At 42.9% G+C, this 21,811-nt stretch overlaps 1 protein-coding gene across 1 annotated transcript; it reads left to right on the top strand.

The window, feature by feature from the left end:
* The first annotated feature begins 1,140 nt into the window (after positions 1-1,140).
* On the top strand, positions 1,141-21,251 carry SLC14A1 (solute carrier family 14 member 1 (Kidd blood group)). The gene is made up of 9 exons (XM_027118852.1): positions 1,141-1,325; positions 4,475-4,631; positions 5,194-5,383; positions 7,948-8,076; positions 9,829-10,021; positions 12,920-13,067; positions 13,273-13,407; positions 18,043-18,092; positions 19,980-21,251. Exons 1-9 carry the CDS (start codon positions 1,158-1,160, stop codon positions 20,151-20,153), a joined length of 1,344 nt encoding a protein of 447 aa, XP_026974653.1. The 5' UTR covers positions 1,141-1,157; the 3' UTR covers positions 20,154-21,251.
* Positions 21,252-21,811: the final 560 nt, after the last annotated feature.

A 21,811-nucleotide genomic window follows, 5' to 3' on the forward strand; every position in this document is an offset into this window, starting at 1 on the left:
TGGCTCACGGGCCCAGCCGCTCCGCGGCATGTGGGATCTTCCCAGACCAGGGCACGAATCCGTGTCCCCTGCATCAGCAGGCGGACTCTCAACCACTGTGCCACCAGGGAAGCCCTCTTTCTCTCCTTTTTATTTCATTCATTCTTTCTTTTTTTTAAAGTTGTGTATGAGTGCCCTACAGTTGGGTTTCTGCATGTTGTTCTTTATCAAACAAAAATATACATAATGCAACCCACTGGTCAGGTATTTGCCAGATTGTTTAACCATGGATAAACATACACATACACAGTTTTTTCCTAAGAAATGTCAGTAATATTTTCCACGGTTGTGGATTTTTCTGAGTCACTCTAGTAGAGTGTAAATTTTCAGATTTCAAACCAAGCCAGTAGAAGAAAATAAAAATTAAATAAAAGAGGAAGAAAAAAAATAAAGAAATACCACACATACGACTTTCCTGGGACCTCTGAAGGAAGAATACTATCCTTGGATGTGATGGAATTTTTTTTTTAATAAAAAAAAAAAGGAAACAAAAAGTTGCCACACTTGTTGAATTCAACTAAGAATTGTTTCTTATAAACAAGGCGATGTCCAATTTTTAACAATTCCTAGTCAGATACAAGGAGGGGGAAAATGCCATTTAGCAGTTTCTTAGACTGGGCTTTTGCTATGCATACAAAGTGTGGCTAGCATCTTATCACAGAAAATAGAACCCATACCAGGCCTTCTCCTCACATTTGTAAAGATCAAGGCTGAGGGAATTTGTGGCATTGGCTTTGACCCCCAAGATGGAGCCCTGTTTGCCTGAAGTGTTTCAGAGCCTGAGCCCACCCCTCCTTTTGGAACAAGCTTCAGATCTGTCAACTTCCTGATAGTGGAGAAACGCAGCAGAACAAAACGTATGCATAGGTCTCTGTGCAGGATGATTTGCCATATTTTTCTTTTGTTCTAAGTGAAGTAAAATGAACATTCAATGTCTGCAGTCAGCTCATCATCTCTCTTTGCTGATGGAGCTCTTGTTTATGGAGAAGTTGGCCTTCTCTGTTAATATCTCCTCTCCCCAGGAACTCTCTGGGAGAGCTCCTGCCTCTCTCTACCTTGCATTTCACACCACAACCAGGGCACAAATCCTGCTGATTCATCTATTTTTGCCCTTTGTCATGTATGGAAAGAAAGGAAGGATGAATGGACGGTCTTTGATTGGCGCCGCTGGTGACGCCCCTCCTGGTCCTCTTTGGAGGGACCCTTTTGGAAAAAAAGCTGGTGAGGCAGCACGCAGAGGCTTCCCCTGGCTAAGCTTGGCCCTGGCCCATGGGCCACCAGAACAGGTATGCTACCTTTGTGCAGCTTCTCTCTGTGACTCTGCTGTGTCTTTTCTGAACAGAGCCTGGGAAGTGGGTCCTCATGCTCTGCTGAGCAGTGCAGCTTGGGCTGAGCCAGATGCACAGGGGTCTTGGTCAAGAAAGTCACAAGACACTCATCTGGGGTTGGATGCTGGACCTTTGTGCTGCAGAGTTTTGACAACCATGGAAAAGCTAGGAAAAAGTAGTCTGGGATTTTTAACTTATGCTCCTCCTATTTTATAGAGTTTTTTCCTTTTATTTTCTGGTCCTGTCTTTTTAGTTGAAATTTAATGACCTACTTAGATTTGAAAAGCTTGAGCATCAGTTTAAGTTCCTGCTTTATCACCTTGCATTGCCTTTCCAATTAGGATGTGTGGATTCTTAAAGTTCCCTAAAGAAATGCAAACAGTCTAGCATGATAAAATTCTAGGGTGAACCACAACCTTTAAGTTACTGGTTTCTCATAACCAATTCTCATGCCTAAGTTCTGGAGCAAGTAGTCAGGGTTCCCAGGGCTCCAGAGTATTCAGGATTTCAGAATAAATGGTTCCTGGGGGGTTCGGCCACAGCAGCAACTGTCTGCTCAACTCATGAGAAGACCCCTCTCTCTAGGACATGGCAACCACACAACCTACCCCAATATGTGGATACTGGAAAGACAAAGCACAGCAAGCCTTCTGTACGTTGGGCTGTGGATTCAGATAAATGATTCAATCTTTATTCAGCTTCGGGTGGCTAGGCAGGGAACTCTGGCCAGTCAGGTTCTCAGTCATATCTGGCCAGTTAGAATATCAGGTTTCATATTTGTTATCTCTAAAATCTCTGAGGTGATGATGTATTTAAAACCCTCTTAAATAAATGCTGGAAATTTTGAGAACATGAATTTGTTCACCCTGGAATAACCCATATACCTAATTGTTTCTGTGCTTGATGGAAAATGTCCACTTTAATGTTTTCATTCGGTGCTGCCTCTGTAGGGCCAGATCTACTCAGTCACAGAAACTCAAGGCAATTTCTTGTCATTGCCTGGACTGGAGCCTGATGCCTCTCATAAGATGCATGGCTTTGAGAATGGGGTCACTGTAGCTGAGGAAAGGGCCTTCCAAGCAATATTTTCAGTTATGATGTTTAAAGAGGGAGATAAATAAAAATAAATGATAGTCATCACTTAGATTATGAAATAAAATCCAATTTTTCACAATTGCTTAATAATTCAAACAGTTTTCCTTGTTTAACTTTGGGGCCAGCTGAGTTCCATATAGACTTAGTTTTGGTTCCTGACCTCCAGCAGTTTTCAGTTTAAGAATTTCTTAATGCAAATGTTCATTGGAAGTCTCACAAATGCTGGTTTCTATCACTATTTTGCCAAGACAAAATGACCTTGGTCTAGAATGCACTGCATGAACAGCTTCTACTTTGTGGAATGGTTGGCCATTGTTCAAAAGCAGAATGGTTAGTTGGGCAATGAAATAATACAATTGAAGTGAAATTGTGACTCAATAAAAAATGTTACATTGATTTCTGTACTGGGATTAATAGAAGCCAAAACTAAAATCTGGATTGCAAAAAATAAAAATTTTAAAAGCCATAACTTTTATTATCTGTTAATAGCCATTTGTTGGCTATGGTAAATGGAACAACGATGGGACCAAAAATAGCCACGAGAACCCCTTATTCACAGCCTGGCCACAGAGAGAAGACGAGCTGGTCTAACTGCACGAGTTTGGGGTATTTCCTTGGTCATGTCTTACGTGCCTGTGGCTTCCACATTCCACACTTGTGCCTTCTGGGGTCTGATGGTTTTGGTGTTCCCCTGCTTCACACTGGCCTGGCTGTGCTCCTTGCTTCCTTGCAAACTCAAGGTAGTTTTGCTATTGTCTTTCTCCCTTTGCCTGTTTCTGGGACAACATCATTGGTATTCTTTTATATCTACCATCGGCACCATAAAACCATTTTTGTCTACAGGGTACCATATTCTGTTGATGCTGGTACTTAGTCCTATTAACACTTATCATGAGAAGTGAAGAGTCTCATAGTGAGCGCCAGTCGCGGTTATACTGTTAATATTTCCCCGAGGCATGCTTACTGTAAGTATGCCCTGTACATTCTTATAGCACACAATTCTTTTTTTTTTTTTTTTTTTGTGCGGTACGCGGGCCTCTCACTGCTGTGGCCTCTCCCGTTGCGGAGCACAGGCTCCGGACGCGCAGGCTCAGCGGCCATAGCTCACGGGCCCAGCCGCTCCGCGGCATGTGGGATCTTCCCGGACCGGGGCACGAACCCGCGTGCCCTGCATCGGCAGGCGGACTCTCAACCACTGCACCACCAGGGAAGCCCCATAGCATACAATTCTTAAATTGTAATTTTTTGGTTTTCAACAGCTTGGTCCGCCTCCACCTTTCCCATTTTCTACACCTTTGTGGAATATTATTTTTCCAGTCTTTAAACATTTAAATAACAAATTCCAAAAATAAAGAATATCTGAGGCAGTTGCCTGATGTGATGACATAGTCAAGCAATCTTTGACTTGGAGAGTGTGTGAGAGGCGGTTTTCTTAGGCTGTGTTAACACACACACACTGTTTTGTAAACATTTCTTCTCTTTCAAACTTTTAAAAACAAAACTCTTTTTTGTAAAATAAAAATTCAATTTAAAATGACTGCTTGTCTTGGAAAGTAGCTGATTGGTCTGTAACCTGACATCTGGCTCCTTTCATTGGCAGCAAGAAGCTTAAGTACTTAGCTATTTCTATATCATTATCTGACTCCTTACGTTGAAATTAACTATTTTTCAGTCTTTCCCACTAGACTGAGCTCTTTGAGTGTAGGATATAGGTGCTCAATAAATATTTGTTGAGCTAGAAACTGAACCTTATGAAATGAAAGACCAGAACCTTTTTTCGTGATGGCATTGAAAACAGTGATAACAAAAGTAGTATGGGGTTTGGGTCTTGGTAATAATCTCCGTGACAACATTTCAAGAGGAAAATGGTGTTTTCTTAGTTCCATGGGATGTCATGGTCCAGATAAAGTGCCTTTAAACTCATCCTCTGTGGCTACTGTGACCAGGTCCCACACTGGCCAGTCCGAAGTGTTCTACATTAGGATGTTTATGAGTTCTGTTCTTTCCTTAAGGAGCCAGAGGAAGAGCTATCCATGGAGGACAGCCCCACTGTGGTTAAACTGGACCAGGGTGGAAATCAGGGTCCACCAGTTCGCAAGAGAAGATGCCTCCCCAAGGCACTTGGCTACATAACTGGTGATATGAAAGAATTTGCCAACTGGCTTAAAGGTATTTACTCTTCCATCCCTTGGAGCAGTGGCTTTGGGGGAAATGGTTTGCTGGTTCTTCTAGTCATATCTTTAGTTATACTCCCCTACCTTCTATCTATCTCTTTCCTCTCCCTTTTTTAACTTTTTATCTTATAACCAGCAAACTTCTTCAAATTTTTTTTAATGGAGATAGTGGTCAGGGCCGCAGTCCAGTTGATATCAGAGGAAGGCACCTGGTTCCTCCTTATAATTTCAGTACTTAAAAAGTGAAATTTTACTACTGGTAATTCATTCCTTTGCCGTATGAATCTGAACCTCTAAGCATGGTAAATAAGTTCATCCGATGCTTTCTGGAACTGAGATTCTAGTAGGGGCAGTTGGATTGAGAGGAAAGAAACTGGTTGCTTTCAGGGATCTGAAGGTCACTAAGGGGAAAGGGTTCAGAGAAAAAGCTTCAAGGAATATCAAAAATTAGCTTCACCTTCATGAGAGGGGATTTTGCTCAGGGTGGGCCCTGGACTTGGGAAGGAGCCCCATTTGCCTCGCTGTTTCCTTAGCTCTGCCCATCTCATCTCTTCCAGACAAACCCCAGGCACTCCAGTTCGTCGACTGGGTCCTTCGGGGCATATCCCAAGTGGTGTTTGTCAGCAACCCCATCAGCGGAATCCTGATTCTGGTGGGACTCCTGGTCCAGAACCCCTGGTGGGCGCTCAGTGGCTGTGTGGCAACTGTGGTCTCCACCCTGACAGCCCTGTTACTCGGTCAGGACAGGTAGGCGCGTCCCTCCAAGCCTCCGCTTCTTGCTTCTTAGAACACAGGAGCCAACCAGTTACTCTGGGCAACAGTGATAAAGCCCCACCCTCCCCAGGAGAAACAACCTTTATTGCACAGAATGCTTTATATGTGCCTTTAGTCAGAGGTCAGGAAATCATTTATATCCTCTTATTCGTGGTACCTGAATAAGCGGCCAGTCTGAATGATGCCAGATGCTCCTGGCACTACATGGTAACCAGAAGAAAGCTATAAGTAATTCCCAGGGTAGGGTCCAAAGGGATCTGCTTTAATGATTGATCAATTATTTATCATCAGCATTTTGTTTATTTACAAAAAATGAATATGGGTTCAGGAAAAGTTTTAGTGGCTTAAAAATCCCACTAATCCCATTATATCTTATTTCCATGCTTAGCTTAGTAAATTCATTCTTCATGGACAGTACAAAGATTAGCTCAGCTTCCAGAGAGACAAACTGACATAAATTCCAAGTAAGCAAGTTCTGACTTAAGTAATGTTAGTGTGTCTTCTGAACTATGTGTTAGGCTAAACATAGCGTGTACTTTATAAACTATCTGCCACTGAAGAATTGATGAGCTGACTCCTACCATGGGAGGAGACGGCTCCTGCCTGACCAGTTCCTTCAGGGAGGCTGCTGGTCTTCTAGGTGGCCAGGATCCATGCATCACCCCCAGTGAATGGTCATTATACAGCTAAGCTCCTGTAACACTTACTGCAAACTGCCTAAGGGGCTTCTCGGGGAGAGAGTCCAAAAATGCTCCACTTTCCCATCAGGCCCAAGGAGCCTGACTTGTTCTCTATGGAGGGTGATTTTGTACCTTAGGTCAAATTCTGTTCTAATGCACATCAAGAAACAGTCTGTCCAGTTTAGAGGTGTGGTCCAGGATTGTATCATATCAAATCTTCTTCATTGTTTTGCCCCAGTAGAAGTTGACCCATTGTCCTTATCACGTATGGTTTAAAACAGGGGTCCCCAACACCCCCTGTTAGGAACTGGACCACACAGCAGGAGGTGGGTGGCAGGCTAGCAAGCAAAGCTTCGTCTGCCACTCCCCATCGCCTGAACCATCCCCCCCCAACCCAGTCCATGGAAAAAGTGCCTTCCATGAAACCGGTCCCTGGTGCCAAAAACGTTGGGGATCAATGGTTTAAAAGACCAGCCATATTTACATGGGTTAGTTTTCAGATCTCTTTTACTCTCCTCGGTCCTAAAGGGCACATGAAACAGGTAATTCTGCTTTAAATGAATACACATCTTCCTGTTGATGAAACTGTGGCATTCCACAACATGTAGGCATTGCAGTTAATTTTTTGTTGATCAAACTCAAGCCTTCAATCCGAAAGTCAGTTGCTGAGAGGACAAGCCTTGCATAGCTCCCCACTGCCCTCAGGTATGGCCTCAATTATCATTTCCTGGGTTAAACCAATACAAGTCGCATCACCTGCCACATATCCTGAAGGATTGTTTAAGGGAGACAAAGGGCTTTTGAGCATGGAGTCTCACCTCTAATACTCTTGCCCAGATGAATATCACCCTGCTGTTGAACTGGTGCCTCCTGCTCCAGTGACAAACAGGCCGGGAGAAGCTTTCACACCATCCTGTACTGCCCTGTAGCGTGACTCATTGCTACATCACCTCCCCCTCAGGCCCTGTGTTCAACCTCGCCCACCCACTTCACCATCTGCAAACCCGTGACTCCTACAGACTTCATCCTTGAATGCTGGGTACCTTCAAGGTGCCAATTCTCAGAGCCCTGGGGGGCCTGGCTTGTCAGCCCCAGGGCTTATTCTATAGAAATCATTCCATTTCTTGGAGCTTCTTGTCCCCAAATATGAAATGGGAACCATTTTGGCCAGGAGTAGAAACTTACCCAGGACAACATTTAGAAGTGAGGTTAAATGCTGGGAAGCAAAAAGGACCCAAGAAATAATTAGGTGCTATATATGCACATAATTAAATGGAGTAATTTGCCAAGTAAAAGTAATTGTTTTTCTTTGCAATAACTTGGAAATGTATATCTGGAGACAACAAAATGGAAGCACAGGAAGATGAAAATATATGCTAAGTTGGAAGATCTGTGTTTATAAGATCAAAGACACCATGGAAGTAAATTTACATTTTAAGAATCTTACATCTCTCACCAAGAAAATCAGACTTAGGAAACAGTTTCACATCAAAGCTCTATTCAAGTCAGAGGTCCTAATGACTTAAAAGAAATAATAACTTTTGGAACAAAAGGGTAAAAGGAAGCAGAATAGGTTGGATTGCTGATTTCCCTTTCCTCCCCTAGATGCTGGAATTCTATCTTTAGCTATGACACCTCTATAGGGGTTGTTCTATGTGCACATTTGCATTTTATCCATGTATATTTTACTTTTTCATGCTTTTATTAGTATTTGGCTTCTACAGACTTTGCAATAAAATCCTAAATATAATCTCATTTTCAAATGTAAATATTATCTGGAAGTTACTAGTGTCATTTATGTGCACGTCCAGCCAACATCCTCCTGGAAGCTGTCCAAGCTGTGCCTTTTGCCCACAGGTCCGCCATTGCAGCAGGGCTCCAGGGCTACAATGCCACCCTGGTGGGAATCCTCATGGCTGTCTTTTCAGACAAGGGAAACTATTTCTGGTGGCTATTATTCCCTGTATCTGCTATGTCCATGACTTGGTAAGTTGTACCTGGTTTTCGAAATGCCTTTTTGAAAAATGTATAGGGGGAGAAGGCAGTGGGGGAAGTTATTATTTAGGGAGTATAGAGTTTCTGTTTTGCAAAATGAAAAATGTTCCATGAATGGATGGCGGTAATAGTTGTACAACAATGTGAATGTACTTAATGCCGCTAAACTGAATGCTTTAAAATGGTTTAAATGGTAAATTTTATGTTATGTATATAACACAATCTTTAGAAAAATATATTTTTAAATTTAGATTCAGGATATGTCTATTGGAAACATTCAAATACACCGATGCGTGTGGCCTCCACACACACCTCACAGCCAACCCCCCACAAGATTCTGATGTAATTGGTCTGGGGTGTTTCCAGGGCATTGGGAGTTTGAAGGCTCCCAGGAGGTTCTAAAGTACAACCAAAGTTGAGAACCACTCCCCACATCAGTGGTCCTCAAACATGCACACTATCAGCCTCACCTGCAAGGCCTGTTAAAACACGGACTGCTGCTCCCTCCCCCAGGCTTCCTGATTCAGTCCATCTGGGGCAGGGCCTCAGAATCTGCATCTCTAACAACTTCCCAGATGATGCTGTTGTGGCTGATCCAGGGACCTCACTGAGAACCCCTGTGCCTGTATGAACTCCCCTTACCACCTGCCCCTGTCCCCTTCAAAATAGTTCTTTACTGAATTCGATTCCTTTTTTAACCCTAAATCCTTCAAACTAGTTCTATGTTGACACTGTCTTAAATACTTTTTTTCTTTTTCGAAAACAAACATTTCCTTCTTACCATGGTATATTCAGAATATAAAATATTAGTACCCACACAAATGATACGTGTAGCCCACTATGGACAGCGTGCCCACCCTGGATACAGCACAGATGTGTGGAGGAGAACCTGCCGGCACGGCCAACCTGCTCAGGTGGGACTTCCCACCTATTCTGAAGATAAGGCTCAAGGGCAAGAGGCATCACCTGCACATGGTCACTCACCCTCTCCCCCAATTCCGGAAACCTGGGATTCTGACCTTAAAGTGATGGCTCCTTGATTGGATCAACAAGTGAGGGAACAAAATGGGCCCAGAGACCATATAATCCAATCTCCCAGTTTACAGATGAGGGAACTGAAAGTACCTCCCTGCCCTCGGCCACACAGTTCAACTGCTCAAGGACTTAGAACTCTGCCCTCCTGAGTTTAAGATCTCTTTCCTCCAGTCCACACCACCTGCATCCTTCCTGGGACCATCGTTTTTCTTTTTCAAGACTAAATATACTAAGACTCGTGGAGATGGTATACAAGTTCAAGATCAAGTTTGCCTCTGGTGGGGAGGGAGGTGCATATGATCAAGTAGGTTACAGAAGGGGCTTTAACTGTTTAGACAATATTCTTTTCAGATGTCTTAAATACTTCAAAAATATTTTTAAAACCTAGATTTATAACTCACTGTGAGCAAACCCAGAGCATAATTTTCCACAAGCCAAATAAGCTGAGAGTTTATTTTTGACTGTATGTAAGAATTATTCTATGACAGGATTTATTCCAGGTGTGTTTGGGTTTGGGTTTGTTTTTATTTTTGGTTTTTTTTCTGTGAAAAGTTTGGCAACACACTTCAGGGACATATTTGCCAATGAAACAAAGCCCCTCCATAGTATAGAGATTCAGTTTGTCAACCTGGCTTCCATTCCAGGGCATTGGGAGTTTGGAAGGCTTCACATGCATATTCTTCCATTCTGTTCTGTTGTTGTTTTTAGTCCAGTTTTCTCAAGTGCGTTGAACTCCGTGTTCTGCAAATGGGACCTCCCTGTCTTCACTCTGCCCTTCAACATGGCGTTGTCAATGTACCTTTCTGCCACGGGACATTACAATCCATTTTTCCCAAGCAAGTTGTTCACACCTGTAACCTCAGTTCCCAATGTCACCTGGTCTGACCTCAGTGCCCTGCAGGTAAGATACACTATCTTCTTACACCCCCACCCCCCCAACCCCACCCCCACCACTGGCTCTGGAAGACACCCCGTGTCCTCCTGGTTAATTATTCATGGGCATCAGAAGCTTATAGAGACTCAGCACTGGGGGGACCTTGCCACCTTCCTCTTTTTTTTTTTAAGAATTTTTTTTAAAATACGTATTTGGCTGCGCCAGGTCTTAGTTGCCGCACGCGGGATCTTCGTTGCCGCATGCGGCGTCTTGTTCCCTTACCAGGGATCAAACCCAGGCCGCCTGCACTGGGAGAGCAGAGTCTTAACCACTGGACCACCAGGAAGTCCTTTAACGCCTTCCTCTTGCCGTCTAAATGCTTATTTGTTCTACTCCAAAGCTTTGGGCTCTAAGGGATTTTTTAAATGACTATTTGGTCAAAGCTAATTTTTCTTCCTCTTTTCCTAAAATCTGCAGTGCTAACTCCAGAATATATCTCCACTGAAATTTAGACACTCTATTTCAAACTTGGCCCTTATTTGTGGGGTATGATGGAGGCCAGCCCTTGAGGCAGGGGCCTCCAGCCTGGTGTTAAGTCGTCCCTGACCTACCTCCTCCAATCAAAAGAACTGGCTGCTTACTGTTAGATCCTGTTGCAGAAGCTCTCTATTCTGCTTTTTCTTATGGTGGACCTCATAGAATATGTACAGTAATTCAGATTTCTCAGGCTTTGGAGGCATAAGAATCACTGTTTTTTAAATACTAATACAAGCTCCATCTCGACTCCCTAAATCATAATCATTGGGGTGGAGCCTAGGAGCCTGTATTAACAAGCTCCCCAGATAATAGTGACGTGGGCCAGAGTTTGAGAACCACTATCCTAGGATGTATGCTGTGTATTTCATTACAGTTGTGCATAGAGAGAGCACTATTTTTAAAAGCCTGGTTAACCCAAATCAAATTCCAGCTCTTTGTATTGGTGTTTATTTAATAAATCTGTTTAAGGTTTCTTGATTATTTAAAAAAAGAAAACACTTGAAATCAGAAGAAAACCAACCTTACCTTTTTTAGGGTGCAAGAGACTGATTTTTCCGCTATCAGGTTATAAAATACCTTTTGCTGTCCTCTTTGCTGAGCAGTCAAAACATGTGAGGAGTTCAAGTAGCCTTTTCTTTAGCTTCTTGCCCAGAAAATGAATGGGAGCATTTGGAAATAACTCAGAAGGAAAATTAAAAATTTATCAGAACTGCCCATGAAAAAATAGCATTAGTTTAACTATCTAAAACTGCCCTAATACAGTAGCTATTTTAATTTAAATGTAAAGTTAATTAACATTAAATAAAATTTAAAATTTAGTTCTTTAGCCTCACTAGCCACATTTCAGGTGCTCAATAACTGCACGTATTGGACAGCACAGATACAGAATATTCCATCACCACAGAAAGTGCTAGTGGACAGTGCTAACATGGGGAAGGGGAGTCTTGTCCTTCTCCTCACTCTGAACTACCTCTCCAACATCAGCATACTTATTTCCCATCTCATCAACTCCCCATTTCCCTGGGGAGGGATACCTGAGGGATAGTTCTGCTGTCCAGTTCTGTGATAAAAGACCACAGAGTCTGCCTGTGTCAAGTTCCCTGGTCTAGAAGAAACAGGAAATGATCCTGTGTAGACGTGAAAATCCAGCATGGGCTGGAAGAATTTAGGCCCATCTTAGGTTAGAATCAAACTCACAGTATGATCCTGTGCCCTGGGCAAGGACCAGACTAGCATCAGAAACCAGCATTGGATCCAGCCTAATTCATGGAAGGAGTGGACACTTCCTTGTGCCAAAGCTGGCCTCCCTGCATCAGAGTCACTGCCTCCCAAAGGTCCTTGCGAAAAGGTGGAAGGAGTGAGATGGGAGGTAGGGAGGACCCCTTTCAGTGATAGCCTTGGTCAAAACAGAACTAACACAATTAATTACGCCTATCCTAGCCCTACCAGAAGTGTTGTTATAAGGAATTATCATTTGTTAGCTTGAATCAAACCCTGTACCTTGTTCCTAGGAACTGCCACTCTGTGAACATATTACCTGAGTTCAGAACTCAGCCAGAAAGCTAGACTTGTGATATTTACATGGATTTTTGTGTTCTGAGGACTGGCAGTTGTTGATAACTGGAATAAGCTAAGGATATCTTGGTTTAAATTAATACAAGCTCTCTAAAAATGTATATATAATGAAAAATAAAAAGAATTTTTAATTAAAAAAATTTTAATAAAAACTAATCAAAACATAAAAAGTAAATAAATAAATATACATTTTAAAAAATAAAGTAAAATTAATTAACTAATACATGTTCTCATTAACAACAGAAGTGTAAATATGGTCCTGACTCATGAACCTGCCAATAATTGCTTCGGAGTTGTGGATAAGATAACCCGACTTTGGGTCTCTGCCCTTAGCACAAATAACTAAATTACGTGGGAGTAATAATACTTCTATTGACCATAGAGATGCATTGATTTATTGGCCTCAGATCTGATAGAGAGTTGAAAGCAATAGAAGTGTGAGCTGTGGTCCCTGCCATCCTCACTGGGAGGCGTGACCGATCCTCACAGGATCAGTGAGGAGCAGTGACACAGCACTGGGAGCTTATCAGTGACCAAAGCCAGGTGACAGTGCAAGCAGTAGAGCCAGTGAGTGAAGGGTCTGGGAAAGGCATGCTCAGCACGCAGCAGGGAAGGGCTGGTGTACCTCTGGGGATAAAGCAGAAGAATGACTGAGATTTTTCCATAGAGAGAGAGAATTTTAAAAATTAGTAGCACTGACCTTGAAAGATAAGATACGCTAAATCTAAAATGACATCGCATTGTGTTTGTGGGTGTCCTATGAGTTTCTGTACAGTAGTTTTAATGACCGCATTTTCTAAATTGTTTCTGCAGTTACTGAAGTCCCTGCCTGTGGGTGTTGGTCAGATATATGGCTGTGATAATCCGTGGACAGGGGGCATCTTCCTAGGCGCCATCTTCCTCTCCTCCCCACTCATGTGCCTACATGCTGCGATCGGGTCGTTGCTGGGGATGGCAGCAGGTGAGTGTAAGACTTGTTACCAGATACTGAGCGCCTCCTCTGCTCCATCCATTGTCTCAGGCATCTTCTATACCCCAGACCTTTCTTGAAGGTCTGCTTCCAAGGGACCAGTGGGAGTTCTCGGATGACTTCCCCACCCCAAGACTCCTTCCAGAGCATCCTGCATTTAGTCCAAAGTTCTGACTCCTCCTGTCTTGCCTAATAGGACTCAGTCTTTCAGCTCCATTTGAGAACATCTACGTTGGACTCTGGGGTTTCAACAGCTCTCTAACCTGCATTGCAATTGGAGGAATGTTCATGGCGCTCACCTGGCAAACCCACCTCCTGGCTCTTGCCTGCGGTGAGTATCCTGTTCATCTGGGGCATGGTTGCTTATGATTATGGGATCAACATCAAGAACAAACAGTCAGAAAGGACTGTGTGAGAAACTAGAGCAGGAGTTCTAGTTTGAGCCCCCTGCTATCTGCTGAGGATGGAACCAGGGCAACTGGCCTCCCCTCTCTGGGAGGGTTTGGGTCTGCTCTGTCTACCTCATTACTCATTTTGAAGATGAGAGAACCATTTTACAATATGTGTATGTTGAGGGATAGAAACTTGACTTGTCCTATGTTCTTCATACTAATTGTTTGACCCAAGAAACTAAAAGGAAACAAGCTTAGAGTCGGTTCTCCTGGTGAATCAGGTGGTATTAAAGGGCCCTTAGAGAATCACCTTAATCCAGCTGTTCTCAAAAATGGAGCAAACATCAGAATCACCTGGAAGCCTTGTTAAAACCCAGATTGCTGGGTCTAACCCCCAGTCCCTGACTCATTGTTAGAGGTAGGGGGAGGAGTTTGCATTTTTAACAAGGTGCCAGGTGGTGCTGATGCTGTAGCTCTGGGGACCACATTTTGAGAACTGCTATATTAATCCTTTCTAACCTCTGTTTTCTAGCCAGACTCAGCCTATGGGAGCTAGAAAGGGTTCTGGAGATCTCCACTCCATCCTTCTCATTTTACTGTTGGGGTTCTACATAAGGGCAGAGAGAGAAAGTGACACACGGAAAGGCATCCATTAGGGGTAAATATAAGTCCAGAATCCACATTTGCTAACAACTTCCAGAGTTACGCCCACTACACTACTCTCCTTCCCTTTAGTACCATTCAGGCACTTAGGTGAAAACAGACCTCAAGTGCTTTGGATATGAAAAGCTACCATGGATTTCTCTGGCCATTGGAAGGGGAGCTTATTCACTTATAGCTTCTGGCATCCCTAATTCAACACAAATAAAAGTGTGTAAGATAATGTGCTAGAATGAAGGAAATGACACTTCCTTGGGGACAAAGGGGTGGAGGGATATTGGAACATGCAGAAACTTCTGTAATCTCATGGAAACATTTGTCTAGAGTCATTTTATCACCAGATTAATCAATCCAGCCATTATTAAAGTGGTGGGCTACATGTCAGGCAGGATTTAGAGTGAGTTCCTGCATTGGGCAGGACATGGGATGGAACCAAAGATTTCTAAGGCCTAATCCAATTTTGACTGTCTGATGCTCTAGGAAGATTAACAAAACTCAGGTTGCTGTGGTGTTGCCATTCACATGTCATTTTGTCAATTTCTTTATAGTTACATAACTATTTCACCTAATAGTCCTGTTAAAATTTTTGCTCATTTTTCCATACTTGTTTAAAGCTTAGGGCAAAGGAGAAGGGTAGAAACAGATTATGTGGCCTCCTGAGCTCACCTGGGTTAGACTCTTTATTCTGAGGTTGGTTTGAGGTTTCAAACCTTTATTTTTTCTGTATTGGCAGTAGCAGCAAATATGTATTAAACACTCATGGTACAACCCAGACAGTACTAGGAAGAGCTAGAGGTTCAGAAGCTTTAGATCCCAGATGGTTTTCTGTACAGAAAACAGAAGCCAGGTGAGTAAGAGAGAGAAGCCCACAGAGACCACAAGATGCAGAGCTAGGAAACACCTACAGTGCAGAGTGAGTCCCTGGGGGAACATTATAGTTCAGAATCACCAAAAAGCACCTCCTAGAAAGGGTGGCTTTTCTGTAAGTCCTAAAAAGTAAGAGGAGGAATTCCAGTTGGTAGAAAGCATGGTCTGGGCCAGCATAGGGACAGTCTGAGCACATCCTTAAAGATAAGCAGAAACTGTCTTGGTCACGGGTGTTGTTAAGGTCTGTGAAGGTCTCTTCACGGACTATGGGAAAGGAAAAGCCAAAGATGTTTACAGATGTGTGTTTCCCAAAGCTGTGATATCATCATTATTTTCTTTCTATACTTCTATAGTTGTACAGGCCTATTCTACCAAACAAAACAAACAAAAATTCAATCAATACAGAAGTGTATAAAGCAGAGAATGAAAACACTCCATCCCACTCCCTAGACAGAACTTCCTTGCCTCCTTCTTATAAGGACCCTGTGATCACATTGGGTCAACCTGGCTAATCCAGGATAAACCTCCATCTCAAGATCTTTAACTTAATCACAACTGCCAAGTCCCTTTTGCCACATAAGGTAACATATTCACAAGTTCTGGGAATCAGGACATGGACGTCTTTGGGGGCCTTTATTCTGCCTATCACATCTCCCTTCCTTTGGATAGATCAGATTTTCATTATTAGTAGAGCATACTGGTTAAGTCAGTATATTGAACTAGTTAAGAGCCCAGACCCTCCCTGGTGCCCAAATCCCAGCTCTGCCTATTTTAATTTCAAGAGATGCCAAATGCAGCCCACAAAGGCCGTACCAATTTCCCCTGCCACTGACAGTATATGAGAGTGCCTGTTTCACCCACACTGGGCACTGTCTTTTTAATCTTTGGACATAAAGTTTTGAGACAGACCTCTAGTCCCTCTTAAAAAGCAAATCTCACAGCAAGTTTATGCTTGCCCATATCACCCCGATACTGCCAAACAAAAGGTAAACCTTGTCAGCCAAGGTAAATAAATAACAGGCATTTATCACAGAGGTGCTCTTTTATTAGCTCCTATGGCTTTATCGGAAAGAGGACTTCGGAGTCACTGATAGAGCCTGGTAAAGCTGCCTTCCCTGTGTCCCTAAGCCAGAAACTGCATGGCCAGGGAACTCCTCAATTTTGTTATTTTATCAGTGCAAACTGTAAACACATTTTGTATCTCTTCTTACAGTTGGGTTATCATAGTAGGACTCGCGCATGGTGGTCTGTGGGAAGGGACGTTGTCTATGAAGGACTAGGATCCAGTCCTCCCTTCCACACTCAAGGGCCTTTTCTCTCCCTCAACTACTCAGAACGCTGTCAGGGTCATCACCTCCAAACCATGGTGTACAGAACTTCACCTCTAATATAAGGCTTTCCCAGCCCAACCCAGCTAGTCTTAAGTGATGGGCAGCAACTGTTAGACAATCTGATACTCTTACTATAGAAAGAAAAGCAACAGGGAATTGAAACAGCATTACAATATGAGACTCGAGCACCAAAAGTACGTTAATAGGTATTAAGCTATTGCACTTCTAGGAGAGAAATAAGGTCTCACGTGTTCAAGGGAGTGTCATAGAAAAGCTGGTACTCAGGAGAGAAGGGACAGAGTGTCCCCTCTACTTAGCCAATGGCCAGTGAATATTTCTTGAATGAGTGAATGAATGAATGAACTAAATGGGGGGGAAAGAGAAAATCTTCTAACCCTTCTCCTCAGAGCAGTACTTCCAACCCATGGTGACAGAGATGAGTTTATAGCTACTGTTTGTGAAAATATACGATTTCATTTGAGATTCATTACCTCCCTGTAAAAAACCTCTTCAAGTTGCCTTTTTACAGATGATGAAACTAGATTCCTAGTTCAGTGATTTGTTGCACAGCAAACAAAATTGCAGAACTGGGATTTGAAGCCCAGATCATTTCCAAAGATGAGCCTTTCCCATTAGCATGAGACAATTCAGATGTGAAAGAATTAGGTATACTGTTGAACAAAAACTATCAGGATAAAAATATAAAATATTGATAAAAGGATGGAAGTCTATAGTAAAGGAGGATCATAAGGTCCCTCCCACCACCGCTGCCCAACTCCCCAGAGTAGCAGATGTGATTTCTCGATGGACTTGAGGATCAGATGATGAGTGTGTCTAACACTGAGTGTTGCTGGCCCAAGTGACCATGCGGCCATTGTAAGAAGGTTATTCTTCAGGCCGCCTCTGTGAAACCTAAGGGCTTCCACGAGCCCCCTTGGGGCCAGGAATTGAGTTAGCTAGTTGAGATCTTTGATTTTGTTGTTTTACATTGAAAGTCATACATATAACTCAAATTACCTACTCTAATTTGTGCTCAAAGTAAATAAAAACAGGATGTTAATTAATTCATTGACCTGTATGCCAACCTTAATGGTATTTGGGAAAATGTTATTATGGGGAGGAATCCCAGGTCTGTGTTCAGTTTCTGCCAATTTCTGAGTTACTACATATATATATATATATACACTATGATATTTGGAACTGTGAATTCTAACCATTGATCTGAGAATCCCAGATGCCATGAGATTGTATGCTGTCTCAAGGAACATAAGTTTAATTTTAATTATTATGCTTGGATAAAATAATGGGGAAGTTTATTTACCATGGAAGGCCTTTTCCTTAAGTGTTATCAATAATAGCAACAAAATAGTACCACAGAAAAGCTACCTTTATTGAGTACTCACTGTGTGCTAAGCCCAAGCATTATCTTCTTCACACTCACACCAACCCGTGAGAGAGAGATTCCTATTACCTCCTTGTACAGGTGAGGAAATGGGACTTCGAGAGGCAGCACCGAGCTCGTACAGGGTGGAGTCTGGATTTGAACCCAGAGCCGCTGACTCTAAGCTCATACTTGTAACCAGGATGCTGGGCTCGCTGGTGAAACGCACAAGTTTACATTCCAGGGATTTATACCTAAAGGCAGTCTTTCCTGTAATGAAAAGTGCACCTACCAAGCATTCTTCTTTCCTTTTTTTTTTTTTTTTTTTTTGGTAGCCCTGTTCACTGCCTACGTTGGAGCCAGCATGTCCAACCTGATGGCTGTGGTGAGTTTGCTTTAATCTCATTTTCTCATCAGTGTGATCGATCAGTTTTCAACGATATGGAAGCCCTCCTGAAGTCCACTTTCGTGGCATCCTGGGGCAGAATCCATGACAGATAGCCACTACTTTCCATCTGCCAGACCCACCTGTCCTCACTTACCCTCCAGCATCACAGTAAACCTTAGTCCAAACTACAATCACCAGGCTTGCTAAAAATATCAGATTGTTTGATTTAAAGGAGTGAAATTTAGGGTGTATAATATATTATCAAGTTCATACTTTAACTCTGAGTGTCAAGAAGTTGACTTTAGAATATCTTTCACTTAAACAGAAAACTGGGGCTATGTATTAGTTGATAAATCAGAAAAGAGAGGAAAAGGATAGTTGATTAAAGACCCAGATTTTTTTTTAATTAAGCCAACAGTTTTTCATACCCCTTATATTTTTTTAATCCCCAATCAGTCATCAGTAAGACTTTTTTAGACCCATGTCCTGGCTGAATTTTTTTTTTATTTTTGGCTGCATTGGGTCTTCATTCCTGTGTGCGAGATTTCTCTAGTTGCAGCGTGCAGGCTTCTCATTGTGGTGGCTTCTCTTGTTGCGGAGCACGGGGTCTAGGTGCACAGGCTTCAGTAGTTGTGGCTCGTGGGCTCTAGAGCACAGGCTCAATAGTTATGGTGCACCGGCTTAGTTGCTCCACAGCATGTGGGATCTTTCCGGACCAGGACTCAAACTTGTGTCCCCTGCACTGGCAGATGGAAGTCCCTGGCTGAATTATTTAGTAGCCAAAATGGTTGCCCATTAAGAGCCTCCTGCTACTCTCTCCTTCCTTTGACTTTGTTCTTCCCCTCCCCTGAGGAGCCCAGTATCCCCAGAGTATTCTGGGGTCCCCCACCTCTCAGTGCCCTTCCTCACCGACCACTGCAGATGATGCAGGGCCGGTTCATGATAACTCTATCCATGTAGATGTGGTCATGGCTGCCACTGGGTTAGGACAGCATCTAGCCCTCTCAACAGCAGCTTCGAGAGCTTACCTGGGAGGGTCCTTCTGGAGACACAGTATCTTTATGGTGGAATGTCAAAGCCCTGTTACAGGCATGATGGGATGCCTTAGAGCTTGTGGGGCCCTTCACATCCCAACAAAGGTTCACAGACCTTGGCCTGTGGGCCAGAATTGGACAGGCTGCGAAACAGAGTCAGCTAGGGAGATTTTGAAAAATGCAGGTCCTCAGACCCTGTCCCTTGGCATTTCTGGTAGAGTAGATCTTGTATGATGCCTAGGCATCTGTGTTTTATTAAACTCTTCCAGATGTGATGTGACGTCAGGTTTGTGTATCATCATACTCTGGGGGTCCATGTATAAGGCCAAACCTAACCAAGTACATGGTGTGTGCTCAGAATTGTGTGAGTTGCCATGGACGCACAGAAGGAAGAGCTACCATCAAGGAGCTTACAGTCTTTTTGAGAAATGAACAAAAAGCAGTAAAGCAAGTAGAGTCCAAGACCTAGACTGGGTAGAGGTCAAGGGGAGAGAGGGCTGAACTAATCAAAAATGGCTCTGTGGATCTGATGAGTGGTCAGGAGCCATTGGTGGTTGGCGAAGTGTCATCTCTGGGAGCAAGGTGTCATGTTAGCTCATCCAGTGTAGGAAGTCTGACTGCATGAGAGGGAGGGAAAGACATACATCAACACTAAGGAATGCATGCTGACATTTCAGCTGCAGAATGCCCTGAGATCTTAGACTCAGTCTCCACAGGGACAAGCAGAGTCCAGAGCAGTGCCCCCAGCAAGTCATCCCCTGAGCTGAATGACAGTGGAGTGAAGCATGGTTCCTTTGAGATCCTCCGACAGGATCTCAAAGGAATGTGTGACTTGTCTCTTTTGCTCCAGGTCGGATTGCCATCTTGTACCTGGCCCTTCTGTTTGGCGACACTACTGTTCCTCCTGCTGACCACGAAAAACCCCAACATCTATAAGATGCCCCTCAGTAAAGTCACTTATCCTGAAGAAAACCGCATCTTCTACCTACAAGCCAAGAAAAGGCTGGTTGAAAGCCCTTTGTGAATGCAACCCCCATCCACAGCCATGGTCACAAGTCATTTCTGACTAACTACCCCAGTTGACTTCGAGGGTCTCAAAACTGTTGTTTTTACTACTAACAAATTTCATACTAAGCCATCGGTGATCTCTTCTTTTTCCCATTTTGTATTTTTCTTTCAGACTCCAAAACATGCCCAAACAAGTGACAAGACACATCAAGGTGATGTGCTCTGGCTATGGAATTTAAACCCCAGTGGGGCATTGGCACTGAGACTGTACTGTATTTACAAAGTCAGAATGGTCCACCAGAAAGAGGAAGGAAGACCAAAGCTAATTATTGATATTTATTGATATTCTTGGTGCTTGGTTGCACATGATGTTAACAGTATTAAAAAATTAATCTCTATAAACCAACTAAGCCTTAAGTGAATGGAATTCAGAGTCACAAAATCAAAGTCAACCCAGAATTCTCAGATAAGCCATCTGGCTTATTTAAAATCAATGCAAGTTACACATTACAGCAGTGGTCAACATTGCAGGGCTCATCACTGAGCTCTTTCCCCAGCTCCTCAGCAGAACTGCCTCCATGCTGTCCCATGTGTGTGACATTCTCTTACAGGAGACGGTCGGTTTGTTTCAGGCTGGCAGAGCTGCAGGAGGGAGAATGGGATCCCATCCTTCAAAATTATTCTGTATTGTCACTTTTCTTGGATATTGCAAAGGATTTTTTAAGTAGTTTATTATCTTTTTTTTAGGAGGATAGATTTGTTTTCAATGAGGTAAAATAAGAGAAGTTCCTGGCTTTACCAGTTCCTAGGTATTAAAAAGAAAAAGTTACATTTTTCTAAAATACTCAGCATAGCTATTTTTACTTTAATCTACCTAAACTGATTTTGTAAATGCCACAAAAGCAGAGAATCGAATACCAAATCATCAACATCCAAGGGCCCTTTAAAGTCACATTTTCAATTCATTTAAGGATGTTATATATTATAAAGACTGAAGGTTAATGCCAGATTGCTTCTGGGTGTTTAGAAGTTGTTTAATTCTTACTTTAAAAAAAATCACTATTTTCTGCACGCTTACAATATTCTCACTCAGAAACCAATGGTATTTGAACCATCAAAAAGAAACACAGGTAGGGGGCTTCCCTGGTGGCACAGTGGTTAAGAATCCACCTGCCAATGCAGGGGACACGGGTTCAAGCATTGGCCTGGGAAGATCCCACATGCCGTGGAGCAACTAAGCCTGTGCGCCATAACTACTGAGCCCATGTGCCACAACTACTAAAGCCTGCACACCTAGAGCCACAACAAGAGAAGCCACCGCAATAAGCCCACGCACTAAAACGAAGAGTAGCCCCCACTGACCGCAACTAGAGAAAGCCCACGTGCAGCATCAAAGACCCAACGCAGCCAAAAATAAATAAAAATAAAATAAATTTATTTTTTAAAAAAAGAGAAATACAGGTAAAGGAGTCTCCTGTTTTGCTTTGTTTGTGTAAGTTATCAATCCTATAAAGATTCTATAACCAAACATGCTGAAGACGGCAGTGGGAAGCTCCGAAATTTTGGAGAATTGGAAAATGACACTGGAATCCTAAAGGTGTTTTTCTATTTGGGTTTGAAGTACTCAGTGCAAACTATACAGTTTGCTGAATGAACAAACAGAAGAAGGGAAGT

Source organism: Aethalodelphis obliquidens, unplaced genomic scaffold (genome assembly GCF_003676395.1).
Source record: "Aethalodelphis obliquidens isolate GAN/ISIS:26980383/991018 unplaced genomic scaffold, ASM367639v1 scaffold19, whole genome shotgun sequence".
Classification (NCBI taxonomy): Eukaryota; Metazoa; Chordata; class Mammalia; order Artiodactyla; family Delphinidae; genus Aethalodelphis; species Aethalodelphis obliquidens.